Source organism: Vicugna pacos, chromosome 15 (assembly GCF_048564905.1).
Source record: "Vicugna pacos chromosome 15, VicPac4, whole genome shotgun sequence".
NCBI lineage: Eukaryota > Metazoa > Chordata > Mammalia > Artiodactyla > Camelidae > Vicugna > Vicugna pacos.
This window is the reverse complement of record NC_133001.1, coordinates 59,341,888-59,369,880: the sequence shown is the minus strand read 5'-3', so window position 1 is coordinate 59,369,880 and position 27,993 is coordinate 59,341,888. Positions and strand designations below refer to the sequence as shown.

At 59.5% G+C, this 27,993-nt stretch overlaps 2 protein-coding genes and 1 long non-coding RNA gene across 3 annotated transcripts in view; 2 read left to right on the top strand and 1 right to left on the bottom strand.

Annotated features, from left to right (window-relative positions):
* Window positions 1–38: 38 nt before the first annotated feature.
* Window positions 39–22,993, top strand: COLEC11 (collectin subfamily member 11). Its single transcript, XM_006211760.4, has 6 exons — window positions 39–303; window positions 5,601–5,672; window positions 17,537–17,608; window positions 19,992–20,045; window positions 21,883–21,978; window positions 22,081–22,993. The coding sequence occupies exons 1-6, from the start codon at window positions 186–188 to the stop codon at window positions 22,470–22,472; spliced, it is 804 nt and encodes a 267-aa protein (XP_006211822.2). The 5' UTR covers window positions 39–185; the 3' UTR covers window positions 22,473–22,993.
* Window positions 22,994–23,006: 13 nt separating this feature from the next.
* The window catches only part of LOC116283451 (uncharacterized), a 33,684-nt gene continuing 28,697 nt past the window's right edge, over window positions 23,007–27,993 (bottom strand). Inside the window, exon 4 of the long non-coding RNA XR_012059251.1 lies at window positions 23,007–23,462. This is a non-coding gene — a long non-coding RNA (uncharacterized lncRNA). The remainder of the gene's footprint in view (window positions 23,463–27,993) is intronic.
* ALLC (allantoicase) overlaps window positions 27,733–27,993 on the top strand; it is a 28,328-nt gene continuing 28,067 nt past the window's right edge. The window contains exon 1 of the mRNA XM_031684729.2: window positions 27,733–27,858. Coding sequence (XP_031540589.2) covers window positions 27,837–27,858 — 22 coding nt within the window. The 5' untranslated portion in view covers window positions 27,733–27,836. The remainder of the gene's footprint in view (window positions 27,859–27,993) is intronic.

Here is a 27,993-nt window from a genome sequence, read left to right as displayed (position 1 = left end):
GGGAGGGAGGGAGGGAGAGCAAAACGATGGGAGGGGCTCCGGGCAGCTGCGGCCCTGGCCCCTCGGAGGGGTGGGGTGGCCGGTGTGGCCTGCACACTGTCACTTGCTGTCGGGCTTTCGGAATTCCTGTCACTGTTTATGCCTTCCTTCCTTCCCTCAGGGGTCAGCGTCCTGTGAGGCTCATTATGAAGAGGCGTCTGGCTCTGATCAGCCTGACCTTCCTGTCCGTGCTCCGAGCTGGGCGTCCTCAGCAGACGGCGGACGACGCCTGCTCTGTGCAGATTCTTGTCCCCGGCCTCAAAGGTAACGTCCCTGCTGTGGGGAGAGGCCAGCCGGCAGGCGGGGAGCCGTGTGCAGCTGGCACGGGGGTCATCCGTGTCCTGAGCCCCGGTGCCGGCGCAGGGTCAGACCGCGGGCCACGTTGGTGGCCTTGGTTTCCCCTCCGGTGAAGTCAAGGGTGGGACTGCACGATGTCTCTGCTCTCTTCGGCTGGGATTCTGTAATTCTGCAGCCCTTTATTTGTGCTCAGCCCTCCCTGCAGGGACCGTGTGAAGGCAACTGAGATCTGTCCCCGCCGGGCACACGCCACCCGCGGGGACCCTCAGGACAAGCCACTCTCCCCTGGTCCACTGCCGGATCAGGACCCAGCGAGCTGTCCGACTGGGTGCCCCACTCTGGAACCCACACCCCTGCGCTGGGCACCGAGAGCTCTTCATTCCTTCTCCTAAAACTCACAGCATCCACCCTGCTGCTTGGTCTGCAGTTTACCTGCAGGGCAAGCTGGCTCTGCAGACTGGGGTGGGGGTGGGGCGCCAGCACGGGGGTGGCTGAGCCCTCAGAGCGCGTCTCATCTCAGAAGTCACTGGTTTCTCCAAAGCGTGGACAAGACGCCCCAAGCCTCATGGTTCCCACGCAGGACCAGCCCGCGATTCGCGGTCCCAGGGCCCCTTGTTCAGAAGTTAGAAAGCATTTCAAGACAGGGACAGTGCTGCAGCACGTGGGGGCGTCTGGCCCTGGGGCCTCAGGCTCCTCAGAGCAGAAGGCGGGGTCCCACGTCCCCTCTCAGGCTACATGGACCCTGAGCCTAGACTCTGCCAAACGGGCCTTTGCGAGACGCCAGCAGCCTCCCCCTGTGGTGACGTTGGAGCAGGTGGACTCACATTAGAGTCTGTGGACCTCTGAGGAGGGAGACCCAGCCAACGACAGGGCGGGCACCTCTGGAGACCAGGCCACGCGGCAGGCAGGGCCCCAGCTGAGGACAGACGAGGACGGTGGGCCCGAGAGTGGGAGCTCGGGGGCGGCGGGGCGGCTGGCATCAGGACCGGGACGTCTGGAGACCCTCCAGGACGACAGGCCTGCCGCCCACACGTGCCAGCCGGCCCTGTGTGGTCACTGATGACCAACCCGCTGACCCACTTTGAAAACGTCTAATTATGTCAGAAAAGCTCAAGCTTAGATGCTGCGCTGCTCACTCAGACGTTCGGGTGGGAGCGATTTCAGCCCGGCCCCCGGGGTGTGGGGTCTGTGAGTGAACCCGCAGGCTTAGATGTGTGATGCGGTGGGAGAGAGGGCAGGGCCTTCGCCGTGGGAGCCACTGGCCCGTCCAGGTGCGGGGGGACTCCTGGTCCTGACCCCCTTCACGCTGGCGTCCGGGGGCGGGATGCCCGCAAGTAGCTCAGGCCCCCGCATGGTGGGGGGGGTGGGGGGCTCCAGGCCTCTGTGTAGCTGCTGGTTCTGCTGGTGCAGATTGCTAGCTGCTCCCCCAGGTGCCGCGGGGGAGCTGTGCGGCCATCCCACCTCTCCTGGGTCCCGGGGTGCCGTCTGACTTCAGATGTGTGGCCCGTCTTTCTACGGCCACGCGGGCGATGGAAGGAAGCAGGCTTTGAGACACGTGGCCTGAGTTTACCGGACGAGCCGTGTGAGGCCTCCGTCCACCACATCGGGAAGTGGCACAGCCTCAGGGTTTTGTCAGGATTAAATGGTGGCGATGTCTCCAGGGCGCACGCATGCAGGTGCAGGAGGTCAGTGACTAAACTGGGCGGCCATGACGTCTCTGCTTCTGAATCACTTGGGGCCTCCCAGGCACACAGCTCCTGACTCCAGAGCGAATCTCCGGTAACCTGGGGACACACCCTGGGACGAGGGTGAAGGAGTGGTTGAAAAGTCTATTCATTATCATAGAAAGAGCCAGACATTTTACACAGTCCCTTCCTAATCTCATTAAAAACGTACCAGTCCACAGAAACGGGGACAGAAACTAGAAGGAAAACCCGAACTGTTGGCAGCCGTGCGCACCGCTGAGCGCAGTGCTGGGAGTGTGCGGACACTCACGGGGGGACAGGCCAGGCTCTCTGCAATTCAGCGGTGAAATCAGGGCGGTGTCAGCGTCAGGTAACTCTGGTTTGCAAGCCCATCTCAAGGGCACTTCCGAGAAGATGCTTTTTGAAATCTGCATCGGTGACGGCTTCTGCAGACTCCGGAGATGAGCTTGTTCGGGCCGTGTGCTCGGTGGGCCCCTGTGCGGTGCTTCCTTCTCCACGGGTGGCCCACCTCGGGTCACCTCACCTCGCCTCAGCAGTGACTTCTCACCACTTAACACTGTGCTGTGGTCGGTGACGAGCTGCTGGATGGCCAGGCGAGAGCACGGTCCAGAGAGCGGTCCTGGCGTCACTCCTGTCCCTCCCACGTGCACAGACGGAGCGTCGGCAGGGCGCACCCGCCATGCGGTTCTTCAGTGGAGGGGTCCGTCAGTGACTCCGACGTGGACCCTGCTCTCCAGGGCTCGCCCTCCAGCAGGTGGACAGACAGGCTCCCACGTGGTGCTGAGGCTGCGCTGGGGTGTCTGGGGCCGTGGGTGACCCACAGCTCGTGTTCTGAATCCTGGGGCTTCAGGCAGCGCTGTTTCACACGTCCAGTCCGCGCTCGCCTGTCAATGCCAGACAGCGACTCTGGTGGGGAGGCATCTTGGCACATTTATTAAAGCCCTTAGAAACAGGATCTCTTGCTCTTTTTTAAACGTCCAGCTTTGTTGAGGTGAAGCCGATGAACAGAAGTCGTGTGTATTCAAGGTGCACAGCGGGACGCTGGGGCACACGGGCACACGGGCACACGGGGCGGTCGCAGGCCCACGTCGCAGCGCACCTGGTTACCGTCTGTGTGTGTCTCGTTCTGACGTGGAGGCCGGGGGCAGCGTGAGTTCCTTCGTGGCGGTGAGCGTGTGCGGCCAGAAACAGAGCCGCTTCCTGCTGCCCAGGAATGTCCTCGTTCCGATGTTTACGCTGGGCAGCAGGGCGAGGGCGGAGGAGGAAGTCTGGGGGAGAAAAGCGAGTTCGGGGCTTGTAGCATCAAGAGCTCAGGACGCTGCAGATTCTTGTCCCTGCAAAGTAAAGCTTGGCGTCACAGCAGAGCCCCTTCGGGGGACCGTACCCCGAGCGTCGTGGGGCAGTGACGCGGCAGCTGGACGCCCGCCCTCTGCTCGGCTCCTGGTCCCACTCAGCGCGTCCGCGTTGGGTGAATGAACGAAGCCGCTCGGCTTCCCTCTGACCTTGCAGACAGTCTGTGATGCTCGCGGTGCACAGCGACCCCAGGGCAGAGACGGACGGCGGCAGCACCGGAGCCCAGGGAGCGGCTCCGCCCCGGGCGCGCAGGGAGACACGACTGGGTGGGCTGTGGACTCCGTCTTCAAGGAATGCTCCGTCCAGTGTCCAGTGGGGGAGGTGGGACGTGGGTGGGGACCCCGCTGGCTCCTGACTCGGAATCTTGAAGGTTACGCCAACCCTGCCCTCTTGGTCGGCCCCCCTCTGATGCAGGCACGGGACCACTGTCCTTCCCGCCTTAAAGCCGGCGGGGGCGTCTGGGGGTCCCTAAGCGTGAGGTCTGAGTGCCGTCTGCTCACAGCCCGCCTGTCTCTTCCCACCCCACCAGGCAGGTGTCCCTTCTTCCCCTCTCTCTGCCTGTGGCTGCATCTTCCTGGCTCAGCAGGCTTCCCTTAAAAGCCACTTCATCAGGGAGGCCTTTTCTGATCTCAGACTAAATTGCGGCCCTTTTGCTGAAGTTCTTGCCTCCTTTTGTCCTTGGACCCCGTGCTGCTAATGAGAATTCTCTGTCAATCTCATGCTCATTCACACGCATGCGGTGTTTAAAAATTCCTTCTCCCCTGGTCGCTGAGAGAACGTCCTCTTTATTCTTGTCACTCCGTGCTGTCTCTGACTCGTCCGGGTTATCCCCCCCGGTTCCTCCTGCTGCTGCTCTGCGGGCCCTTCCTTAGCGCTGGGAAATCACAGCCATTAAGCCCTCCCAGCGGTCACGGCTTCGAAGGCCTGCCCTCCTCTCTGGAGCTCCTGTAAGATGGATGCTGGAGCTGGGGCGGCTTTTCCTTCCACTCTCCACGTGACGCCTTCAAAACGGAAGTAAGACTTTCCTCTCCTTCTGTGCCAGCGTTGCCTCGTGAGGAGCCCTGCGTGCTCATCTCTCGCTTCAGGAATTCGCCTTTGTCACGGGCCCCTGTTACTCAGCCTGCCTGTAATTTATTTCAGAAATTAATTTCATGCGTGAGGTCTCCGGCCGGTCCTCTTCATCCCTGTCTGCTCTTGCTCGTGGACGCCTGTTCTCTGGTTTTAGAGGGGATACCCAGGGTCTGATTTCAGAGCTTGGTCCTGGGGCCCCGTGAGTCCACCTTCCTGTGTTATTACCGCTCGCCCCCGCCGTCGCTGTCCCTCCAGTGCCCTGCTGATTCTTGGTGGTGAGATCAGTCTGTTCGTGGGGGTTGCTTGCTAGACTATCAGCGCTTCTCCAAGGGTGGCCCCGGCAGCGGTTTCCTTTCTTTTGAGAAGATAAGGAAAAAGCCTGAGAACTACCCAGAGAGCCAAGGGCCCCAGGCGTGTGCCAAGCATGTGGACTCCCTTCGGCAGTGGCTCTGCGGTGCCGCTGCAGCCGTGGCAGGCACGTGGCAGGGACGTGCCGGCCCTGCCTCCTGCATCTTGTTGGCACGCACTTCGCTTTTCTCCATGTTCACCTGTGTTTAAAGGAAGCATCCCCGCCTTCAGGCCAGATGATGAGTCTGGGGGATTTTATGGGGAATCTGTAATCCCAGCTGAGCCTCTCACCGAGGGGTGGTTCGTGCACCTGAGTGTCGGCTGCTCTGTGCACACCTGGGACGGTCCAGTGGCCACGGGTCAGCAGCCACACGCGCTCACAGGAGGAAGGCCCCACCGTGACCTCGAGGGGGCCACGTGGCGATGACTGTGGTCTGGAACAGGGTCCCAGTTGCAGGAGAAGGGATCTGGGAGGAGGGCCCTGCCCCTGCGCAGGAGCGTGTGCCCCGGGGAGGGGGGGTGCTCACACCAAAGGGACAAGGGCGTGCCCAGAGGGACCGAGTCAGGCAGGAAGCAGAGCCCTGAGAACAGATCCAGGGCAAGGGCACCGAGAGCACTCCTGCCGGCCGGGCCGGAGGGGGTGGGAAGAAGAAGGCCCCGGGGCCGGGGTGGGGCGGGAGCCAAGGGCACAGACGGGGGGAGGGGGCTCTCCCTGGGTGCCCCCTGTGCAGGCGCTGCGGCCCTGCGCTCAGAACGAGGTCCTAAAGGCGTGTGATTCTCCCACAGGGGATGCTGGCGAGAAGGGGGACAAAGGCGCACCGGGACGGCCTGGAAGAGTCGGCCCCACGGGAGACAAAGGTACTGCTGCCTGGGGCTGCGGGGCTGCGGGGGGAGAGGGCTGGGGGCGTTCGAGAGGAATCCGACTCCCGTGTAGGACTCCGGAGGGCAGAAGGCCTGGTGGTGAAGCAGGGAGGGCGCAGAGGGGCTCTTTAAACAGTGCTGCTCGGTTCCAGCCTGCCCGGCACCAAGACACAAAGCGCCTCCTGGGAGGTGCGCCTGGCGGGGTGGTTACGTGCATGGAAATTCAGCACCGGCTTTGCCCCTCACCAACCTCACGTGCAAAATGGGGATCATTTGTGATCATTACCCGTATGAGTGCAATTGTGAGGGTGTGCAGACAGACAGTGATGGAGGTGTAGACAGAGGTGGTGGTGCAGACAGTGACTGAGGTGTAGACAGGGATGGAGGTGCAGGCAGTGATGGAGGTGTAGACAGAGGTGGTGGTGCAGACGGGGATGGAGGTGCAGGCAGGGGTGGTGTAGACGCTGATGGAGATATGCAGACAGGGATGGAGGTGCAGGCAGGGATGGTGCAGACAGTGATGGAGATGTACAGACAGGGGTGGAGGTGTAGAAAGGGGTGGAAGTATAGGCAGGGGCAGTGGTGCAGGGATGGAGGTGTAGGCAAGGGTGGAGGTGTGCAAGGAGAGACAGCACAGACTTGGGTGGGGATGGGGGTGTTACACTGTGGCCCCCCCATTTATGGCTGATGGACCCTAATCACCTTGAATCTGCTTCCTCACTAGTAAGTAGTGTAGTTCTGCCCGCCCCGGGCCCTGCTGAGACTGGCAGGAAATAGCCCTGCCTGTATCATAGCTGCGCAGTGCTCTGCGCTCTGTGGTGTCGACCCGTGTCATCATCAGGGTGCACTTGCTGCCTTAAAGTTCCAGACGTCATTAAGAACCGCCCACGGAAGTGCTTCATCGGCGCTCACACGCTGTTCTCTGAGAACACGCACTGGTCTTATCTATCAGCCCAGCCCGCCTCGGAACATCAGACTTAGGTGGCTTCCAGTTTTGAAAAAGTTATTATGGGGGGGTGTAGCTCAAGCGGCAGAGCACATGCTCAGCAAGCATGAGGTTCTGGGTTCAATCCCTGGCATCTCCTCCAAAAATAAATAAGTAAACTTAATTACCTCCCCTGCCAAAAAAAAAAAAAAAAACAGTTACTGTGACAACACAGATGGGGGTCGTTCTGTTTTTAAGCCCATGCACTTTTTTTTTTCATTTTTGACGTGTGATTTATGTACTCGCTCCATCAGCGACTCTGACAGCGGCAGACACCTGTGAAGCCCTGGTCACAGTCAGGGCCCAGAGCACATCCGTCACCACCCTCCCTCCATCAAGCCCCGGCACTGACTTTTATTTCTTACTTCTCCTTCACTTATAACAAATTAAAAAAAAATGAATGGTTCTCATGGATCAAAGTTCAAAGACACAGAAATCATTCACAGGGAATGGTCGGCTTCCTGTCCCCTCCGGGGGCCTCCCAGCGACAACCACTGTTGTGTTTATTTATCCCCACCGCGGTGCTCTGCGAACGGCCCCGTGAACGGTGTCTTCCTGCTTCTGTACGGACAGTTGCAACATGCACGGCCTGTTCTGCGTTTGCTCTTTTCACTTAACGGTGTTGCTGGAGGTCATTCCGCAGGAGGACCTGCAGGCTCGGCTCACGGTTCTCACGCAGCAACGTGGTACCCGTGCTTCATCTAACTGGCCTCCTGCTACTGGAGGGTTACGTTTCCCAGGGGTTTGCTGCAGAGAATAATCTTGTTTATGCCATTCTAGCGTGGCTGGGTTCAGCTTGACGGTGACTTCCTGGCAGCGTGATTGTAGCTGGAAACACGCGTGCATTTGAACTGCGGTAAATCTGCCCTCCGGGAGGATGGGGTCCGCACACCCTCTGCTCTCGTGTATGCTGTCTGGTGGCAGGAAGAGGCCACGTCCGTGTGGCTTAACTCAGCCTCTCTCACTATGCATGAAGTCAGCTCCTTTTTCGTGTGTTTAAGTCTTCTGTGGTCTTGTCTTTTCTCCTTTTTGGGGGCTTGTCTTTTTAAAAGCCCTTCCTGGGTCCTTTCCTTCTCGATGCCTTTGTATTTTCACTCTTCTGCTTGTATGTTCTGTACTTGTCTCTGGGTATTTCCTTCAGATAAGTTGCCGGAAGTGGAACAATGAACTTTAAAACAGGCTGTCAGCACCCCGGCCTCCTGCGGGGCCCTGGGCAGCCCTGTCTCGCTGAGCCGCCCTCCCATGTTTCGTGCTCCGGCCGCGTCTGCGGAGAAAGCTCGGGAGGGAGTGAGGGTCCCGGAGGTCCCGCCAGGAACAGGGCGTGGGTGTCGGGACAGGGGCTGGGGCCGCTGTGCGCGGGCGCCCAGCTGGCCCGGGGGTGGGCTGCACTGTCAGGGCTGTTCGTCTTCTCATCTATAAAGGGCGCGGGCGGCGACGTCACTGCTTCACAAAGTTCTTGGGTGACAGTACGTTAACAGGCTCTCAGAGCGAAGCGCTCGCCGTTTTTACTTTATTGCTGTATTTCTCATGGAGTTGAGAGCGCAGCACATACATCGTGTCACTTGTTTCAGTGCAGAACTAATTATGAAATTTACGGGGTGATAAAATGTGCTCCTCTGTTGTCTTGTGAGGACGATGTCATGCTTCACAGTTGGGAAGTGCTCAACCCCTGCTTATGGATGGTCACAAGTTCCCTTTCATGATGCCATGTCATCGCTGTTTCTTCAAAGTCGCAGTGTTTGAGTGGCAGCCGCGCCATTTCACGCAAACGTGGCCTCTTGGTGGCTCTCTCCTCTGCATCAGCTGTTACCGCAGCATTTAGCTTTCTCATTGCTCTCCCTGTCCCACTTGGAAAGGCAGCGCGCGCCCGCGGCCACCGTGGATGCGCTGTTCTCGCGTCTGCGTCGCCTGACGAGAACGAACGCTGCCGGGCAGGGAAACAGCCCAGCTCGCTCTGCTTTCCTATCAGTAACACAGAGCTGAGAGCTGTTAGGTGCTGAGTGCTTGGGGGACGCAACCTGGAGCCCCCGCGTCAGTGGCGTAGACAGGTGTGCAGACCCAGAAGGGTAAATCGAGGCAGAAGGCCACAGGGCAACGCAGAGGGGAATTTGGGCTGGATCCAGAAACTGCCTTGTTTCGAGTTTTCCAGCATATAATAGTATTGTGTGCTCATGATAGAAGATTTATGTGCATCTAAAAGCAGTGAGCAGAATCACCTGTAACAAAATCCCCCAGCGATAACCACTGCTATTGCTACATTTCCTTTTGGGGGTGACTTCTTCTGCTTTGATGTGATTATGCTGTATATATGCTTGTACCGATTTCTTAATTTTTTTTTTTGCAGGGGGAGGTAATTAGGTTTATTTACTTAGAGTTTTTTTTTTTAATGGAGGGAGTGGGGTTTCAACCCAGGACCTCATGCGTGCTAGGCATGAGGTTATAACCTCCCCCTCGCTATTTCTTAAATTTAATGTTATATTTCAGGGTGAGCATTTTTCAAGCGATAAAATCATCTTAATGAACGTCCAGTATCCATGGGTAACTGAAAATTCCACCGGGGGCAGTGTGTTCTGGAGTGGAGTCCAGGGCGGGGCTTGGGCAGGACAGAGGAACCTAGACTGGCTGTTCATAGCCCCGTCCACCTGCCTAACAGCTAAGCAGTCGGTCCAGAAGGCGATGGTGGAGCACGGGGTTTGCTAGGGGTCGACAGCTTTGTTTTGGGGTCTTTGCTACTTCGTAGAATACGGAGAACAAGTTGGCCCAGGTGGGGTGCATCTGGGTCATCAAGCAGCAGAAAGCTAGTAAGTACCCCTTTTGGGTGGTCTTTAGGAGGAGGGCTGGCCACGGCAAGATCGAACGTAAGGGAGTAAACTAGGATACAAGAACAGACACGCGGTTGATTGAAATATTTACAAGAAGATATAAAAAAGATGGGAAAGACATCGAAATGTTAGGAGTAGATATTTCTGGCCTATAGGATTATGGACATTCACGTTTTCTTCTTTAAATTCCTCTCGCACCCCCTGCAGGCTGTATGTTCGGTGTCCCCGACGGCGTGCAGGGACTGTGTTTGTGACGTTTAGCATGTTATTTTGAAGGTGGCTGTGGCTGTGGCCGGGCCTGTTGGCAGTGTGGGTTTACCTGGAGGCCAGGCGTTGGTCTGTAAGCGCTGGCCAGCTCCCTCGGACATCCCACATGCTGACGGTCACCACGGCTGCATTTGGGCTTGTCCGAGCCCAGACACCAAGAGGTGCAGCCAAGCTCCAAAGAGCTAGACCGGGTTCAGTGCGGCCAAGCGCATGGTGAGCTGTGCTCAGGCCTCAGGTGTGCTGGGGAGCTGGCCTCAGCTACAGGATGTCCCAAGTCTCCTTCCTTGCCGCAACCGCCACCCCAGCTGGGATTCTGGCGGCCACCTTCCCGCCCTCCCGCATCCCCCCTTCCAGGGACTTTCCCTGCTGCTCGCTGACTGTGCGGCTGCATGGATTTCAGGATCTCCCGGAAGGTGCTCCGCTCCGGCTGCGCGGCACACGGAGAGCAGTGACCGCTGCAGGGCCAGGGGTTGGGTGGGTTGGGGGAACCTGCCGGGTTTTAGCATCGGCTCAGTTCTGCTAAGGATGGCAGTGGGGAGCATCAGTCTTGGTAGGTGTCCAGGGGCTTTTATAGACGATTTACAACGCTGTGCTAGCAGGTGGATGGCATCGTGATCCAGTCACACATAGACACACACATATGAATTCTTTTTCAGATTCTTCTTATAAGATATTGAACGGGAAGGGTGGGCTGTGGGAGGGGCAGGCCCGGTCAGCGCCAGCCTTGCCACTCACCAGCTGTGACGGCTCCGGCCCCTAGCTTCCACCCTGTGAAGGCAAAATAATGATGTACTTGGAATTACTCCCTGTTGTTTATTACAGGATGAGAGCTGGGGACTTGGGAGCGGGGCTCGGTCAGCTGCCTTATTCCTGCTTCCGAGCTGTTCCGGCATTGACCTCTGGGGGTGGGGCGGAGTCTCTCGTCGCAGACAGCCACCCTTCAGGGGGCCTCCTCAGTCACCTGGGACCGTTCTAAAGCGCTGATTCCGACTTGAGGCTGTGTTGCTGTTTCTCCAGGGCCTGCGTTAAGCCAGTTTAAATCCTTAATCCTGTTGGTGCGGTGCAGTTAGACCATTTATGCTGGTTTGTCACTTTTTATAAATTATTTTCACTGGAATCATTTTTTCCCATGAAAAATTTTCCAGACTCCTTGAACAGTTTAAAAATTGTATATTATTTTTCCCCACCTCACATCCTCCTGATGCCTCTGCCACTCTGAACGCTCTCTGTGCCATTATTTGCACCTGGTGGGAATTTTCAGCTCAGTTGTGTAGAGAGGGTTCTCCCATCGATTTTTAGTTAATGACAATTTTTCCCTGCGCAGTTTTAGCCGACGTCGGTTTTGCTTTGTGATGGCTATTTCTACCAGTAACGATCTTTATGAAATGGTCAGAAGACTAAAAGCCTAAAAGCTCGTATTTATGTTTTTGCTAGTTTATGAAAAAGTATGAGGAATTCCCTTCAGAGAGTTCAGAATTCCTCCCCTGTGTCCAGTCTCCCTGGGTTTTGCACACTTCCGTTCCCTCTGCGGGGGCCCATCACCTGCCGCCTCGCTCCTGACTGGAGTCTTCTCCCATCAAGGACCTGGCCCTTAGGCAATTGTTTGGAAAACATCTTTGGGGGGCAGGGGGAGGTAATTAGGTCTATTTATTTATTTTTGTTTTCTTTTTTAAATGGAGGTGTTGGGGATTGAACCCAGGACCTCGTGCATTTGATAAGCATGCACTTTGCCTCTGAGCTATACCCTCCCTGCCAACTGTTTGAAGAATATCTTGACAGCCAATGTCTTGGAATGTCTTTAAAATCTGTGGGTGACCTGGTCTGCGGCCAAGGGCCTCAGGAGCGTGTGCACCTGCCCCTCCCCAGGCTCTAGAGGGGTCTGTGGGCAGAGGCGTCCCTGCTGCCGACTGAGCGGACAGCTCTGCTCCAAGGATGCTTCCCAAACCGCAGTGCAGTGCGGGCACCAGGACCAGCTGGGGATCGAGTTACAATGCAGTTTCGGTTTGTGGGGGAGGGGAGCTGAGATGCAGCACGTGCACGGCCAAGTTCCTGGGGCGGGGGTGGGAGATCTCACGGTGCTGCCCGGGGGCCCGGACTGCAGGCTGGTCACGAGGGTCTGGACACCCTCCAGCTGGCGTCCTTCTCACCGCAGCTTCCACGCTGTGCGAGGCGGGGCTGGCTGCAGGAGCGTCTCCCTCTTGGGTGGATTTGCCGTGTGTGTTGGGGGGTCTCTGATCACACACTGAGCAGCCCCCGCTGGGAACTCAAAACAGCTGCAGGCGAAGTGCAGGCAGGCTGACAGAAGGCTGCCTTTTCTGGAATAACAAAGAGGGCCCGCTGTCCTTCACTGAACTGAGAGTGATCTTGTGCACACAGTGCGGGGCTGGCTTTGCTGACACAACCTGCTGAAAGCGTGTCATCTCAGCTTTCAAGGCTGCTGTTCCCCAGACACACAGCTAAGACGAGATTGGGGGGCCACCGGGGCCCCTCGGCTCCGAAGCTGCAGACCCCCCCGGCGTGTGAAGGTGGAGGGCGACCCCACGTCAGCAGTGGGCTTCCTGGGCTCCGTAATGTGCACATTATCTTCGTTAAAAATCGCTGAGGAAGCTGGATTCCAAGTGCTCTTTTTCGCCCTGTCTCCACTTCAAAGGACTGTGCGAGGTCTTCATTAAAATTAATAAGAATTACCAGCCTGCTGCGAGCTGCCCCCGTTCCTGGTGCGTGTCCAGAGGACAAATGTGCGAGGCGCACGTCTCATTAGTGGGATGGGATGGAGAAGGGCCGCCCCAGCGGCTCACAGCGCCCTGGGCTGTCAACAGGATCCAAGTGCGACCCCGCACAACCAGGGCGCCGAGATGTGTTTGCTTTTCGCAAAAAGCTTCTTGTCATTTGGAGGAGCAAGAGGAAGCAGGGAGAAGGCAGCAGAGCTCTGGGTCCCGCCCAGTCTCCGCGGGTTTGCAGCCTCACTGCCCTTCTGCCCGAGGGCGGCTTTCCAGGGAGGGCCTGTGGGTGACAGCAAGTCAGCGTCGCAGGTGACCTTGGGTTGCCTGCTGACGGCGTCAGGGGACCCAGAGACCAGTGCGCCAGTCGGCTGGGGCTGCCCCAACACTGCAGACACGGTGGCGTAAATGACAGACATGCATTCCCTCTCAGTCCTGGAGGCTGGAAGTCAGAGACCGCGGTGTCGGTGGGGCTGGTTCTCCCGAGGCGCCTCTCCTTGGGGAGCAGATGGCCGCCTTCTCCCTGAGCCCTCACGTGGCCGTCCCTCTGCATGTGTCTCCCTGCTGTCTCTTCCTCGTCTGACGGGGACACCAGTCCTACAGGATAAGTCCCTCACGCTATGACCCCATTTGACCTTGAGTACTTCCTAAAAGGCCCCATCTCCAAATTCAGTCACATCGGGGGTTGGAGCGTCAACACACGAATCTTGGAGGGACACACAGTTCAGCCCATAAAAGGCGGCAATGGCAGTGAGAGGCAGAAGTCCAGCCACACGCGTGAACGCGCTTTTCTGGCACGTAGCATCCCCGGAGGCGTTCTAATTTATCACCAAGGAAGGAGGAGCAAGCAGAGCTGCCTGATGGCAAGCATCTCTGCTGCTCGCTCCGGTTTGCACCTGGTGCTGGCAAGGAGTGGCGACGGTGGAATCTCAGCCAGTGCCCGTGGAGGGCTGGCCGCAGGGTCTGGGCCCCTGGACTCACCCAGGGCTGTGTTGACACGCGGATGCTGGGGCTTGAGCTGCCGGGATCCGAGGCTGCACATTTGTGCAGGTCCAGGTGGGGTCTGTGTTGCTGGGTGTGGACCACCCTTGGGACGGCAGCTTCCCAGCTCGGAGGTTCCACTGACAGCGACAGCGCCTGACGCTCACGCCCACCTGCTGCGTGCCCGACGAGCTTCCGGATGGAGCAGGAGTCTCCGGCAGCACCCAGGGAGGCGGCGCTGTTATTACTGTTATGACCCTCGTTTTGTGAGTCAGAATGCACAGAGATGGCGCAGCCGAATGACAGACAGAGGGCCAGCCCCATGAACACTTCTCCTCGCGGGCGGGTGGGCGGGAGGGCAGCGCTGTGGGCCTGGGGCCTCAGACAAGTGAGAGAGGAGCAGTTATCACAGGACAACATTCTGCAGAGAGAAAACGGAGGCACAGAGGGACTCAGCCTTCGAAGGCAGAGCTGGGGTGCAGACCGGGGGCTGCCTGGCCCCCGCCTTGGCCTCCTGCATCTCCAGCCTTCTCGAATCCCAAACATCAGGGGTCTCCACGCCTGGTTCTTGGACCAGTGACAGCAGCCTCACCTGGCGACTTGCAGGGACTGCCCCACCCAGCCCCATGAGGTCCCCTCGGGGGCCGGCCCAGCCATGTGTGGTGACAGGCCCCCCGGGAGCCCCTGCCCTGAGGCCCACGGACCTGCGGGCATCTGTCCTCCCTCACCCTCAGGCTTGGGCTCCGTGCCCGCCTCCAACCCCTGCTCCGTGGGCAGCTGGGGGTCTCACCTGGCATCCGATATTCTGTGTTTGTGCCTGGTTTCTCAGAACCCAGCAGGGACCGAGTCCCACACTTCCCCAAAGGCAGGAGAGCGCTGGGGACAGGAGCTATGTGTCAGCAGCGACCTTGAATCAGCGGTAAATGTCGGCTGTGAAATCCAGAGACGGGCTGAATGCCAAAGGCGCTCCGGGCACCTGCAGCTGCGACGCATCCACAAGAGCGGGCTGTGTACTGCGCTTGCTGCCCTCCAGCAGACGGAGCGCATCGTTGATTGCCGGTCTGTGAAGCCGGGAGGTCTTGTGGGGGGAGCGCTTTACCAGGAATCTCCCCCCGGCACGCACCCCCGGGGCTCGTCGCCCTCTGCCTGTCTGCCTGGGGCCGCGGGAGCCGTCTCGGTGGGAGCTGAGCGGAGGACGCGTTGTTCCGCATTCCCTCTGCAGGGTCTCAGGGAGGAGCTACCCCCCAGCTCGGCAGGAGGCCCACACCTGTTCCCAGCTTTTCTGGGTGGAGTCTTCTTAGTTGACAGCAGACCCTTCAGGTGACGGCCTTCACTCACCCCGGTCTGCCCCGATCTGCCCATTAAAGCCTGGCCCAGACTCCTCTGCAGTGTTTGGTCTTTTGAACAAGAAGGCGTGTTCCCCGGGCAGGAAGGTCGCTCTGTAGGCCACCATCCTCTGTCCAGTGGGAATCCGGTGGGGTTCACGTGCTGGGAGCCGTCCACCCAGCTCATGGCTGTCTGTGCAAAGCCCTCTGTCTGGGTCTCTGCCTTCCCGTCTGAAGACGCGGTTGGGTTGGGCGGTCCCCGAGGCCGCCTCCTGCCCTGGGCACTGTCCTCACGGGACTGCCCGACGGAGCTGGAGTTTAAGTCAGCGGGTCTGCACTTCCTGTGAGGACATCATGGCTAGTGCCCAGCAGACCCTGCCGGTCACTGAGGAAACCGTGTGAAAAGAAGCAAAACCGCGCCGAGATTCGGGCAGATGTGGCAGGAAGAGAAGCATAGACACTGAGGTCAGCCTGACATTCGTCCTGCTCAGCCCGGCTGTGCTAGCCCTCACGTCCCCACCGGGACCTCAGCACGGCCACCCCCAAGAGTTAGGGAAGGGCCACGGCGGCCTCTGAAGAAAGGGTGCAAGGCAGGTTGCCCTGACGGTGGCCCGAGGCCTTGGAACACCGCTGAGGGCAGGGTATGCCTCCGGGACACCAGCTGTTCTCTGGGACACTCTGCCAGGGGCCGAGCAGAAACTCTGTACCGTCTGTGAGCTCAGAGCGCGTTTGTGGACAGAGGGTCCAGACAAGGGGCGTGTCTCAGTAGCTCATGGGACGTAACCAAATACCACGGACGGGCGGCTGGGACACCCGATGCTGATTGCTCACGGCTCTGGAGGCGGGGTTCCCAGGGCAGGGCGTCTACACGGTCAGGGCCTGGGGAGGACTGTCTTCCTGGGCTGCAGGTGGCTGCCTGCTCCCCATGTCCTCACCTGGTGGAGACAGGACGGCCGGCTCGGACCAGAGCATGGATCCCACCCTGGGGCCCCGCCCCCCTGATCGCCTCTAACCCCGACCACCTCCCGATGCATCACATGGAGGCTGGGGCTTCAGCCTCGAGTTTGGGGGGCCAATTCAGCCCACAGCAGGGGGTGATGGTGGTCAGGGCTACCTGGGGGCGTGACACTCCTGCGGAGGAGCGAAGACAGGATGCGGGAGCTGGAAGGGGGAGTTCTGAGAGAAAACAGGTTCTAATCATTGGAAGGATTGCCCCGTGGAAGGCGGATCAAACTAGCCTTGTGTCCCTCTGGCTGTAAAACCAGAGCTTCGGCTGGAGGGAGCAGGCCAGCAAGTCAACGGAGCAACAGCTCTAGTGACGGGAGCCGTCCGGGCCGGGCCAGGAGAGTTCCCCGGGGGGCTGTGGGCTGTCGCTTAGAGACGGGGGCGGGGGTGTCCCAGGCCCCTGTCCCTCCTCCAGCCATGGAGAGCCCTCCCCATGCCCTACGAGTGGCTGCTGGCATCCGTTACCACAGGCCACGCTTGCCGGTGGTTTCAGCACCGTCTCTTTTTCTGCCCACAGGGCGAGTGCTGTTGACTGGCTGGTTGCCTGAAAACCGTTTTTCTTGCTGCCTTGTCCCTCTCACTGCTCTGCTGCTTCCCCGCTGGAGAATTAATCAGGTGCAACGGTGTCAGGACTCGACACAGAAAGGCTAGATCCCAGCCACCCGCTGGCGGGAAGGGTCCAGGGCTGTGTTGTCAGTTACGCGGTGCACGCGTGGCCCCGGGCCCCCCCCCCACCCCAGACCCCGTCCCCGCAGGCTGGCTGGACATGTCCCCGGGCCTGTCCTAGGGCATTTTGACCTTGGGGCGTCCCTCCCTTTCCTGCCCTCGGGTCCCAGGGAATGGTACCCCCACCCCCAATGACGGGCCAGGAGCTTGGGTCCCGCTGTCCCTCTGGCCTCATCTCCCCGATGGCCTGTCTCTGCCCCTTCCAGGCCCTCTACCTGTGTGATCAGAGGTACAGTGACATCAACCCCAGCGGGTGGCTCTCTTCTCCCTACTCCCCATGGCTCGGCTGACGCGTCACCCCTCCTGATGCCTTTGTCCAGCCCCTCGCTGGGTTGGGGCCCCTCGCCGGGGCCTCCTCGAGCCCTGTGCCTCTCCTATTACAGTACTTGTTACACGAGTGACAATTGTCTCCTTATCTCCCCGATTCCCCACCGTCACTCTCGTGTCTCCGGCGTCACGCCCAGCACTCGGTATCCGTGGCCAGGGTCCCCTCCGTCGTGGCTTGACTAGGTACCTGACCCAGGCAAGCACCTGTCTGTGCAGTGAGTCACTTCTGTGACCAAGTAAGAGGGTGACGTGCACGTGCTTTGTGACCAGCGAATGTGCACAAGCCAGCGGCGTGTGGTGTGTCTCCACGCCAGCCGCAGCTCGCCGCAGCCTGCGCTCTGCCCTCCGCTCTCCACCTGGTCGGGGTTAGGGAGTGTCACAGAGGCGGATTCGCTGGCTGGAGGTGCTCTGCTCCCAGGAGCCCTGGCTGAGATGAGGACACGGGTGGACCGTGTGGCCTCCTCTGTGGAGTGTGGCCGTAGGGGACGCGCGTCTTCCTTTGGAAAAACATCAGCAGGTGACATGTGAAGAGCCTCCTGCCATACATGACGTTGAGGAGATGGAGAGCCGTCCTGGGTTCAGCCTCTCACGCGTGCGTGTGTGTACGTGCGTGTGCGTGTGCGTGCGTGTTCACGTGAGATGGCAAGCAGGTGTCCTGGGTTGCCTGTGCCTCGACCAACTCTGATCTCATTGTTTTCTACAGGAGACGTGGGTGACAAAGGACAGAAAGGCGTTGTGGGCCGCCATGGAAAAATTGGTCCCATTGGTTCTAAAGGTATTTCTGACATGCCTCTGGCCCCCGTCCCCTCCCAGTGCTCACGCCTGGGCCCTCGGAGAGTGACGGGCTGGTGGCCGTGTTTATTTGTGTGCTTTGTACGTGGTCAGGTCTGTCCCAGTGTGTGTGTGGGGCGCGATCAGAGTTGACTGTGTGTCACTGGGCTGGGGTAGTGCTCTGGTCCCCAGGGTCCACATGCCGCCTGGGGGGGATCGCGAACCCCATCTGAGCCATGGCAGGACCGTGTTCCCGAAACACCGTCCACCTCCCGCTAGGGCGGCTCAGGCTTTCGTGGCTGCGGGCTGGCTGCCCGTGAGCATGAGGCGCAGGAGGACCGCAGCAGCAGGAAGCGGCACGGGCGCCCTCCGACCTCGGTGCCCCCCGCCCCGCGCAGCCCCGGGGGCGGGCTGCTCAGGAGCCAGGCCCAGGGCAGCTAGGGGGTCGCTCCGCCTGCCCCGCTCTCCCGCCCCCACCCTCACTCAGCGGGCAGACGTTTTTAGAGCCCTTGGCTTACCTGGCGTCCGTGCTGGGCCGCAGGGGGCATGGGGTCGGGGAGGCCAGGGGCCGCCAGCCTTGTGGACGGCTCCCCGAGGGTCCTGTCGTGGGTGCAGAGCCCGGAGACCCAGGCTGGGGAGGGCCCGGGGCACCAGAGCTGCTTCGAGCCGGGGACAGGAGGGAGTCTGGCGGTGGCGCCCACGTTCCCCGGGCATTGAGCTGTGAGTGGGCCACGTGGTCTGCTCTGATTGCGGGGCGAGGACCTCACGGGTCTCTCGTCCTGCCAAACCCGTGGGAAGCATTTGCTCACGGATTCGTTAAAAAGCACACAGATACGCATGGTGCAGAGAGGGGTGTGTTCGCTTTGAAAAAACTTTAAAAACTGTGTTAAAACATTTGTGACATAAAATATGTCATTTTAACTTTTTTTATTTTTAGTTTTTAAAAAATTAATTTTTAACTATTTTTATTTTTAATTTAAACTTAAAAAATTTAAAAAAATCTTTAAAAATTTTTAAATGAGTGAACTCAGGACCTCGTGCAGCTAAGCATGTGCTCTACCACCGAGCTGTGCCCCGCCCCCATTTTACCTGTTAAGTGTACAATTTAGTGACGTTAAGCTCGTTTGCAGTGTCGTGCAGCCATCACCGCTATGTAATGGCCCCAAAGAGAGACGGTGCTTGTGAAGCAGTGACTGCCTGCCCGCTCCAGCCCCTGGCAACCTCGAATCTGCTTTCTGTCTCTATGAATTTGCCTACTTAGGTATTTCATATAAATGGAATTGTGCAACATTTGTCCGTTTTTGTCATTTCCTTTAGTATGCTGTTTGCATTATGCGATGTGGTTGCACGTGTCCAAGTTTCCTTCCTTCACAAGGCCGAGTGATAGTCTATTGCCTGAGTGGACCATGTTTTATTCATCTGTCCACCTGCTGATGGCCATCTGGAGTCCTTCCCCGTTTCAGCTACGGTGAAGGATGCAGTCGACATCCGTGTACAAGCAGGGACGTGTGTGCTGTTAATATCCAGCACGGGCTCAGGATAAATGTCAGGGTCTCTCCAGGGGACCCCTTGCCAAGGAGACCCTCCATGGGTTGTGTATGTGACCCGCTCCGTCTCCGACTCTGAACCTCAAGTCGTCTTCAAGCTCCTGATGTGGATAAAAGAAAGCAAAGGGGTCATTTGGATGGAGACCACTGAGCTTGCTCCCACCAGGTCAGATGAAAACGCATCTCCAAGGACGGAGAAGCCACTGCCCCTCCGCTGTCCCAGGCCAGCTGAGACGCTTAGGCCCTCTGTGGGAGAAGAAAGACAGTGCATTAGGGACACTCCTGTGATTTCGAAGTAAATACTCGTTGTCTGATTGCAGAGCAGCTGGAGAGCACTATCACCAAGAGTTTCCTCTACCTCTTATTGTATAACTGGGGAGAAGAGGGATGGCAGGGTGGCTATGTGGCATGTCCTGTCCAGTGGGTCTCCCGGTGGCTGTGCCCCCGTGACGCCACGCTGCCTCTCAGAGAGGGACCAGGAGGCCGTGATCTCCGCATGGCCGGGCGTGCTCCTGAGCCTGGATGAGAGCGTCGCCAGGGCCCACCCAGCGCGCACTTCACGTGCTCTGCCCGAATGCTCCTGCTCTCGCCAGGGACCCGGAGAGAACCGGCACTGGGCGCTGAGGCTGCAGGCTGTCCTGTGAAGTCCGGTGACATGTACACGTTCCAGGCCACGTGAACAGGGCCTGAGGAATTAATCCCCCGCAGAACAGAAGGAGGGTCTGGGAGGAGTCCCAGGGCACAGCACGGAGGAGAAACAACACGCTACTCTGGATGTTCTGAACTTGTGAAGCACATCCCACCCTGCTTGGTGACCTTGGCCTTGCTTCTCTTTTTCAGGTGAAAAGGGAGATTCTGGTGACATAGGACCCCCTGGCCCCAGTGGAGAACCAGGTATGGCACAAAGAATCTGGTGATTTTTAAAAAAAATGTATTAAAACTGCACATTTAAAAGTATAAATCATGAACTAAAACGGTGACAGGCTGGAAAACAGCTCAGGAGACTGACGAGCCCTCCTGTCCCGCACACGCTCTCGTGGACCATCCCCTGGTATTTCTGCGTTCTGTTTGAGGCTGTGGTCTGCTTGCCGACTCCGTGCTGTCGTATCTCGTTGTAGTTCTGCTCGGATCACCGTCCTAAAGCGCTCTCCTCCTCCCCTAACCCGTCCCTGGGAGCCTCAGCGTCTCCCCCTTCCTCTGAACCCCAGCGTCTCTGAGAAGCACCTCCACACTTTCCTTTTTCCCTCATTCTGGACGTCCTTGCAAGGACTCCCCATGACCCTCTGCTGAGCTCCCCCAGAGGTCAGCGGGGACCCCCGCCCGGCTCAGCCGACTTCACCGACTTCCCTGCTGGCCATCCCCACCCTATGCCCGTGTGGCCCAGCTGTGGGCAGACCCACCCATCCTCCCTGCCTGCCGCCCCGCCCCCCACTTTCTCTCCTCCTCTGTGGAGCCCTGTCTGCTGCCCTTTTCTGTCTCCATGTGGCCGGACTGCTCCCTGCATCTCTGGGGTTTGGCCCCACAGTTCAGACCCACCAGCCACTCAACCCCTCTCCTCGCCAGGTTCGTGTTGTCCACATGTGGCCTCTCCCACCGCCCGCCAGGCTGTCCCCCAGACTGTCCTGCACGTCTGTCCGGTTTCCTGTTCCTGCCACCTTGTCACTCAGGCTCTCACGGCCCCAGCCCAGTTACTGAAACACCATCCTGACTGGTCTGCACCCCCTAGTCCTCTTTCCCACCACGTGTTGGCCACAGGAGCCACTTCGCAGGCCTAGACTGAAGTGCAGGACACGGAGTCCGAGTCTCTGGGTGGGCCCTGGCTGCGGGAGCTGAGGGGGCCTGTCAGGGTCACACCGGATCCATCTCTCCAGGAAGCGTCAACACCTCAGACCTCAGTGAACTCAAAGATAGCACGTGCCTTAGAAAGTTCACCTTCGAGAGAGTTCCACTAAAGACAAACAAATCCACCAGCATCGTTGCAGGTGCCCACGTGCGGAAAGGACCGAGAGTGGGGGTGGGGGTGGGGGTGTCTGGGCTCTGGGTGAGGGAGGAGGGGTGGGAGTTCGGAAGATGAGGTCGAACACTGAAGGGTAGGTTCAGACTGGAAACATGGGCTGAGAACCCCGCGCAATGGAATCTCTCGGGGAAAGGGGCAGCCAGAGCAGAGGTGGGCGGGAGCGGTGGCTCCACTCCAGGTCTGCTGGAGAAACGAGCTGGCAGTGTCCCCACAGGCGATGGGCCCCCCAAACGCTGTGGTGGCCGAGTGACGTTCTGAGAAGTCTCCTGACCATGCGGAGATCTTTGCAGGAGGAAGATCAGGGTCCTCTCCAGGGGGCCGGGAGCAGACAGCTAACCAGAGGCCTCATGACTTGACGTCACCCAACGGTTCCACCCCCACCATTTTCTCAAATGGCGCGAATTCTCTGCTCCCCAGTGTCACTGCATGGACACTCCTCCCTTGGTGATGGTCACCCCCCACCCCCTCTTGCCTTTCCAACCTCCCTACTTTCTTCCCACAGCAGCCAGAGAGATTTTCAAAGGTGACTCTGACCTTGGGGGGTTCCCCTGTTAACCCCTTCCATGCCTTCTCCCTGCCGTCAGGAAAAGCCCCGGGTCTCCCCCACAGCCTCGGAGGCCCGCGCGGCCCGCACTTTGGGGAGGGCTGCCTCCTCCTTTTCTGAGCCCGCCCCCTTGGCTAATCTCCCTAACACGGCAGCCCTGGTCCCCACAGGCATCCCGTGTGAGTGCAGCCAGCTGAGGAAGGCCATCGGGGAGATGGACAACCAGGTCACCCAGCTGACGGCAGAGTTAAAGTTCATCAAGAACGGTACGTTCTCCGTGCCTCCCTGTCCCCATGCCCCCGAAGGCACAGGGGCGCGGGGTTGCTACAGAGACGCGGGCGCTCACCCCCGCCCCGCCTGCCCCGCAGCTGTTGCCGGCGTGCGCGAGACGGATCAGAAGATCTACCTGCTGGTGAAGGAGGAGAAGCGCTACGTGGACGCGCAGCTGGCCTGCCAGGGCCGCGGCGGCACCCTGGGCATGCCCAAGGACGAGGCCGCCAACGGCCTGCTGGCCGCCTACATCGCGCAGGCCGGCCTGGCGCGCGTCTTCATCGGCATCAACGACCTGGAGCGGGAGGGCACCTTCGTGTACGCGGACCGCTCGCCCATGCAGACCTTCAACAAGTGGCGCAGCGGGGAGCCCAACAACGCCTACGACGAGGAGGACTGCGTGGAGATGGTGGCGTCCGGGGGCTGGAACGACGTGGCCTGCCACCTCACCATGCACTTCCTGTGCGAGTTCGACAAGGAGCACGTGTAGCCGAGGCCCTGCCTCTGCAGCGCTGGCAGGTGGCAGCCCCCCGCCCCCCAGGCGGCGGCGCCAGCCGTCCTCGCGGTCGGGGGCGGGGCTTCCCGCCGCCACTGTCCCCCGGCAGGGGTGCGGGTTTCCCAGTACAGGCTCCTTTTCTGAACCTTAGAGAACGGCGCAGGCTTAGGTGAAAAAAACAGTGCTTGTGGGTGTTATTTCTGAAGACCTGAAGTTTTATTACTCGTACTGACGCCCAGATGTCCGTTATGTAAGCGTCCCTCAGCCCTGCCCGCGGCCGCGTCCCAGGCGGGAAGCGGCGCCTCCGCCCTTCGCCCCACAGAAGCGCAGACGCGCGGCGGGCTCTTACGCTACTTTCCTCCTTTTCATTTCCGTATGGAAAAGAGTCCTTTTAACTTCGGCCAATGTTTCTTTAAATTATATTAAGTCACACATTCCTTTTCACTGTTAACCAACTAGAAACAATTTTGCTTTGCCGCAAACCCGGAGTTCAGGGAAAAAAAATCCTCTGCATTTGACAACTGAATGTGTGGTGTTATTTTTCGCTCTCAGTTTCTTTACTAGCTGTATTGTTACCTATTTCTGTATCACAGTCACCCGAAAACAGCAGCTGGGGACAAAAACGTCAGCGCCCTCACCGTCAGGGCTCCCCCCAGGGCGCGGTGGGGCACCGTCTCACCACCCACAACCGACTGGGAGGTGGCGGGTGGGATTCAGCTCCTCGTGGGTTCCTTGCTGGGCGCCTCTGCCCTGGGCAGCAACCCACGCAACCACTGGCTGCCTCCGGGCAGCATGGGAGGGCCGGAGCCAGAGTGTGAGCCCACCCCTGGAAGTGACATCACCACCGTCTGCATTCTGGTCTTAGGAGCCAGTCACCAGGTCCAACCTGCACTCGGGGACGGGTTTCCTGGAGGCGGGACCACCGGGGGCCATTCCAGAGCTGCCGGCCACAGTCACCATGGTTCTTTTTGTGCATCAGAATCCCTAGTAAAAAAGAATGCACGTGTTCACTTTCCAAAGGAAACACGCAGACTTGCACACACAAAGGAAGACAGCTGGGGTTGGGGCGATAAGGGGCAGTGGGGAGACAGCCGTCCAGGGCCTCCCGTGTGTCTGTGCGTCTTGGGAGCCAGGCCCTGGCTGCCCGCTGTTGTGGACTCCGTCTGTGGGATGTTTGTATAGTGACTGCCCTGGAGGGAAGGCCTGGAGAGCTGACGGCTTTCTCCCAAGGGGACTGGTCCTCTTCACGTGCCCTGAGGACCGAGCTCAGGACAGGCTGCTGTTGCTGTGGGAACCACAGGGGCCAAAGCAGCAGGCCCTGGTCTGGCTCCCGTGGGAGCCCCACGGCCCCTGCAGGCCAGCGGGGCAGTCGGGCATCCCCGCCCATGCGAACGGTCCTGAGGGGCCCAGCTGCCCGCCCTGCACAGGACACGCCCCCCTCTTGCCTGGGGCAGATTTGGTCCCAAGAGGGCCTGTACAGGTGAGCTGATCTCATGGTGGCTGCGGTCGGGAGGGGCCTGGGAGGGGCCTGGGAGGAGGTCCTGAAGCCTGAGCTTCCCTGGTGCCCCTGCGACTGCCCTCAGTCAGCTGGACGGGGCAGCCTGGGTTTGGGGTGGACTCCTCCCGGGCTCAGTGCAGCCCAGGGCCAGCCCGCGCCTCGCTGGGTCTCTGCTCCTCACTGGCAGGTGAGGAGGCGGGATGGAAGCATCTCTGTTCTCTCGACTCTCAGGCTAGACCAAAGGGCGCTGATCTGCATCCCTTCTGCCCCCACCCCTCCTGCCCCCACCTTCTCCTGCTCCCGCCCCCTCCTGCCCCACCTCCACTCAGCTCCCTTCAGAGACTCTGTGCTCACACTGAGCGCAGGAAAGACACGCCTGCCTTTGTCTGTGCTGGGCCACACACCTCTGCAGGGCCCGACGGTTTCCAAGAGAATTTGACAGGGTGTGAGCGACTGGCATGAAGCCAGCAGCTCTGCGGCTAATTTAGCCCCAGCTCCTCCAGACGGGGCCTGAGGTGGAGGCTGCGGCAACTGATCCGCGGAGCAGCGGGAGACAGTCTGTGGAGGGGAGAGCCAGGATTTATTAGGTGCCGCAGCGAGGCGTGACCGAAAAGCTGGTGTACGTGTTCTTTTCAGAGCCCTCCGTGGAGCGTGAGATGGATGGGCACCGAGAGGCAGCCCGGGGCTGCCCGGCGGGCAAGCGCGCACCTGTGTGTCCACACTGCCACCCAGCGGCCGCAGGAGGACGCGCGTCTGCGACAAGATGCTGTGGGCGCGGGGAGGGGTCCGAGGCCGCTAGTGTGCCGGCTGCACAGAGGCTGGGGTTCCTGTGTGTGTGTGTGTGTGTGTAACAGAGACAGAGAGAGAGGGACCGAGGAGTGGGGATCAGTTAGACCCCGAGGAGGGAGTGAGACGCACAAAGACACAGGGCAGCAGGGAGGGAGGACGGCCCGCCCAGACCCGGGGCTTCGGGAAACGCCCAGCCCTGCTCCGCGTGGTTTCTCATCCAGGTCTGCGTGTGTCCCCAGGGGGCCGCAACCGTGGAGGCCCGACAAACACCGACTAGCCAGGAGGAGCACCGTGCGCCCTGACGGCCGGGAGAGACGCTCCAGCAAAGGGCTGCCGCTTGACCTCGGTCCCAGCGGCCCTGCCGCCCTGGGCACCCTGCGGGGTGTCAGTGGGGCTGCGGCGAGAACCGCAGGAGGTAGCCAGGCTAGTGACAGGCGTCATTCGGCTCTCCCCAGGGCAGCCTCTGTCTGGACATTCCCGCCTCACCTAGACCTGAAAGATGGCCCTCACATCAGCCCATGTGGGACGGCCACCTCTGCTGACTGTTTGGACAGTGCGCCCACCTGCCTCCTTGGGGGTGGGAGGCAGCTGAGGGCTCGGGGGTGTCACCAGGCATAACCTGGTTTAATTCAGCAGATCAGGACCGAGGACAGAGGATGATTCTTAGCTGTAATCAAGAACATCTGTCTGGCTAATTTAAGCAGACAGGGAATTTGTTGAAAGCTTTTGGGGAGTTCACAGGAATTTTGGAAAGACTAGAGAATGTCTGGGGCGCTACACGGAAGGAACAAGGCCCATACATCATGCTGAACGCGGGCCCGCGGGGTCCCTCTGCCGGCTGCAGGCAGGGGTAGCCATCCCTGCCGTGCACGACCTCCACATTCAGCATCAGGGGCGAGTCTGTCTGGGCACCTAGGTTTCCAGGGCCACCCTGTGTGTCTGCACAGGTTGCGCACTGCACGAATACAGAGGCACCCCTCAGGGAACATTCTGCCCATGGTGGCTTTGAACGTGTCTGTGCCCTACGTGTAAAGGAAGCTGGGGAAGCACACGGTTTGCATCACCGATGGTGGGAGGGAAAGTCTGCTTTACAAGATGGGGTTATCCCAAATGGAGTGTATCAGGTAGCTTAACAAACCACCCCCAAACTTAGGGACTTTATACAATAACCCCATTACTGTGGTTCTAGGGATCGGCAACTGGGTGGTTCTCCTGGTCTCTGTGGGGGAGGAGGCGCCCACCCAGGGAAGCCAGCACCTCTCACTAATGCTGGTGACATCTCCTCTCTCGTCACCTGGGAAAGCTGGGGATGTGGATGGTGGCACCAAACTTACCCTGCAGATGCCTCTGTCTGGCCCCGCCCTTCCCACCGGAAACCCTCTGTATCTGGTCAGGGCTCAGATGGGAGCATGGACGCCCCGTCCAGAGCACCAGGAGTGGCCTCGTCTCGGGCTCGGGGCTGCGGCCCTGGGGCAGCCCTCCCCCCACTGCCTGCTCCTGTGTCCTCACCCCACCAGGCTGTCCAGCAGAGCGTCCCGCCGTGACGGAAGGGCTCTGATTCTGTTGGAGAATCTTCAAATTTAGCTAGTGAGACAGAGGGTCTGCATTTTAAATTTTGTTTAACTTAACTTCATTTAAAGTTAAATTTAATTTAAAATAAAGATGACTGCTGTATTGGACAGTGCAGTTGGTAGAACGTTATTCTCAAAGTGTGGTCCGCAGGCCAGCGCACCAGCCTCCCTTGGCACTGGGAGAAATCTAGCCTCTCAGCTCCAGTCAGAATCCGCGTTTAACAAGCCTGCAGCGATTTGATGCACATCAGGCCTTCGGCGCAGACTTGGGGCCTGAGTGTGAGGGTCGAGCAGCCCCCTGCGGCTGCGCTGCACGTGGGCCTGGGCTCCACGAGGCTGAGGGTGACAGGGAGCCCCTGCTCTCTGGACGCACTGGAGGCAGCAGATGGAGCGCTGGAGCTGCCACCTTGGGGAGAGGTCGTGGTGACAGGAAGTGCCAGGACGCAGTGCCATTGGCTGACTTATTAAAGCACAAGCTGCTACACAAAGCAGCACTGCGTGTGGCTTCGTCCTTCATTCAGACTTTCACCTGGAAGGGGAGACATGGGTCACCTGGGACCCCAGGGTCTGGTTGGAGCCGTGCGGGGGAAGGGGCCGGGCAGGTTCCTGGGCGGGATGGGGCAGCCCTTCCCGACGGTTCGGTTCCATCAGGGACAGAAGGCGGTGTAGCGGGCAGCAGGGCAGGCCCGGGTGGAGAGAACCCAGGAAGTGCTCCCGCGTCAGGGAGCCTCTCCAGGCCTCCGGGTCGCCTGCGCTCTGTGCCTGCTTCGTGCTCTCAGCTCCGGCTCCAGGCCGGCTGCTCGGGACTCAGGCCACCTGGGACAACCTGGGCGACCTTGAGCCTCAGTGTCTCCACCTGTGAGCGGGGTGACTCCGCCTGCAGGGCAGTGTTGCCCAGTGTAACCGCCTGTGACCCTTGCAGGTCAGGCACAATCTCATGTGCGCGGCTGCCCCGACACACCGAGAGCCCTTCCTCAGACCTTGGGCCCTGAGGGTGGGATGCTGGTCTTTGCTGCACCACGAGGCACAGCTGTGCTTGCTCAAGGTCCAGGAGCTCCTTGAGACCCCAAGAAGTTCTGTGCAGCTGTGCGTTCCTGGGCTGGGGTCCTTCCCGCGATGACTCCCGCAAAGCCATCTTCTCTGCTGGGAACACCGCTGGGTGTGCCAAATTATGCTTTAATAGGAGCCTCTAGAGACAAAACTCAGGGTAACCTGGGGACGGGGGGTGAGGGGGTTTCTGGCCAGGCTGTGCAGTTAGGGATGGCGGGCCCGGCCGGTGGCAGGGATGAAGGCTTTGTAATGACTCCCTTGGCTTCTCCAGGGAGGGGCCGCTCACCTCGGAACTCCACGTTCCCACAGCCCTGTGACATCACACAGGCACGGCCAGCCTCTGGAGGACTCTGACTCGCCAGCTCCGGCCCCTATACATTCTCTCCTGCCTGGCACCTGAGCACCATGGGACCTTGGCTGGCTTGTGGGAAGCAAGAAATCTAATCCTAAATGCTGAACACAAGACTCCTGGGTGAGGTTGAGTGCCGTTGATAAATAACTTGCCATTTTTAAGTTGTTATTGTCAAAAGAACAGGGCGACAGAGACCAATTTGACAGCACAGTGAGCATTTGCCCACTTTGAGAGGTAAAGGTGGGGCAGGTCCCG

Bases quoted from the DNA above. Each gene is read 5' to 3' on its own strand.
- COLEC11 (XM_006211760.4), top strand. From the start codon at position 186: ATGAAGAGGCGTCTGGCTCTGATCAGCCTGACCTTCCTGTCCGTGCTC. The intron at 5,673-17,536 runs GTACTGCTGCCT...TGTTTTCTACAG, and splicing joins CGGCCCCACGGGAGACAAAG to GAGACGTGGGTGACAAAGGA. The intron at 17,609-19,991 runs GTATTTCTGACA...TCTCTTTTTCAG, and splicing joins TGGTCCCATTGGTTCTAAAG to GTGAAAAGGGAGATTCTGGT.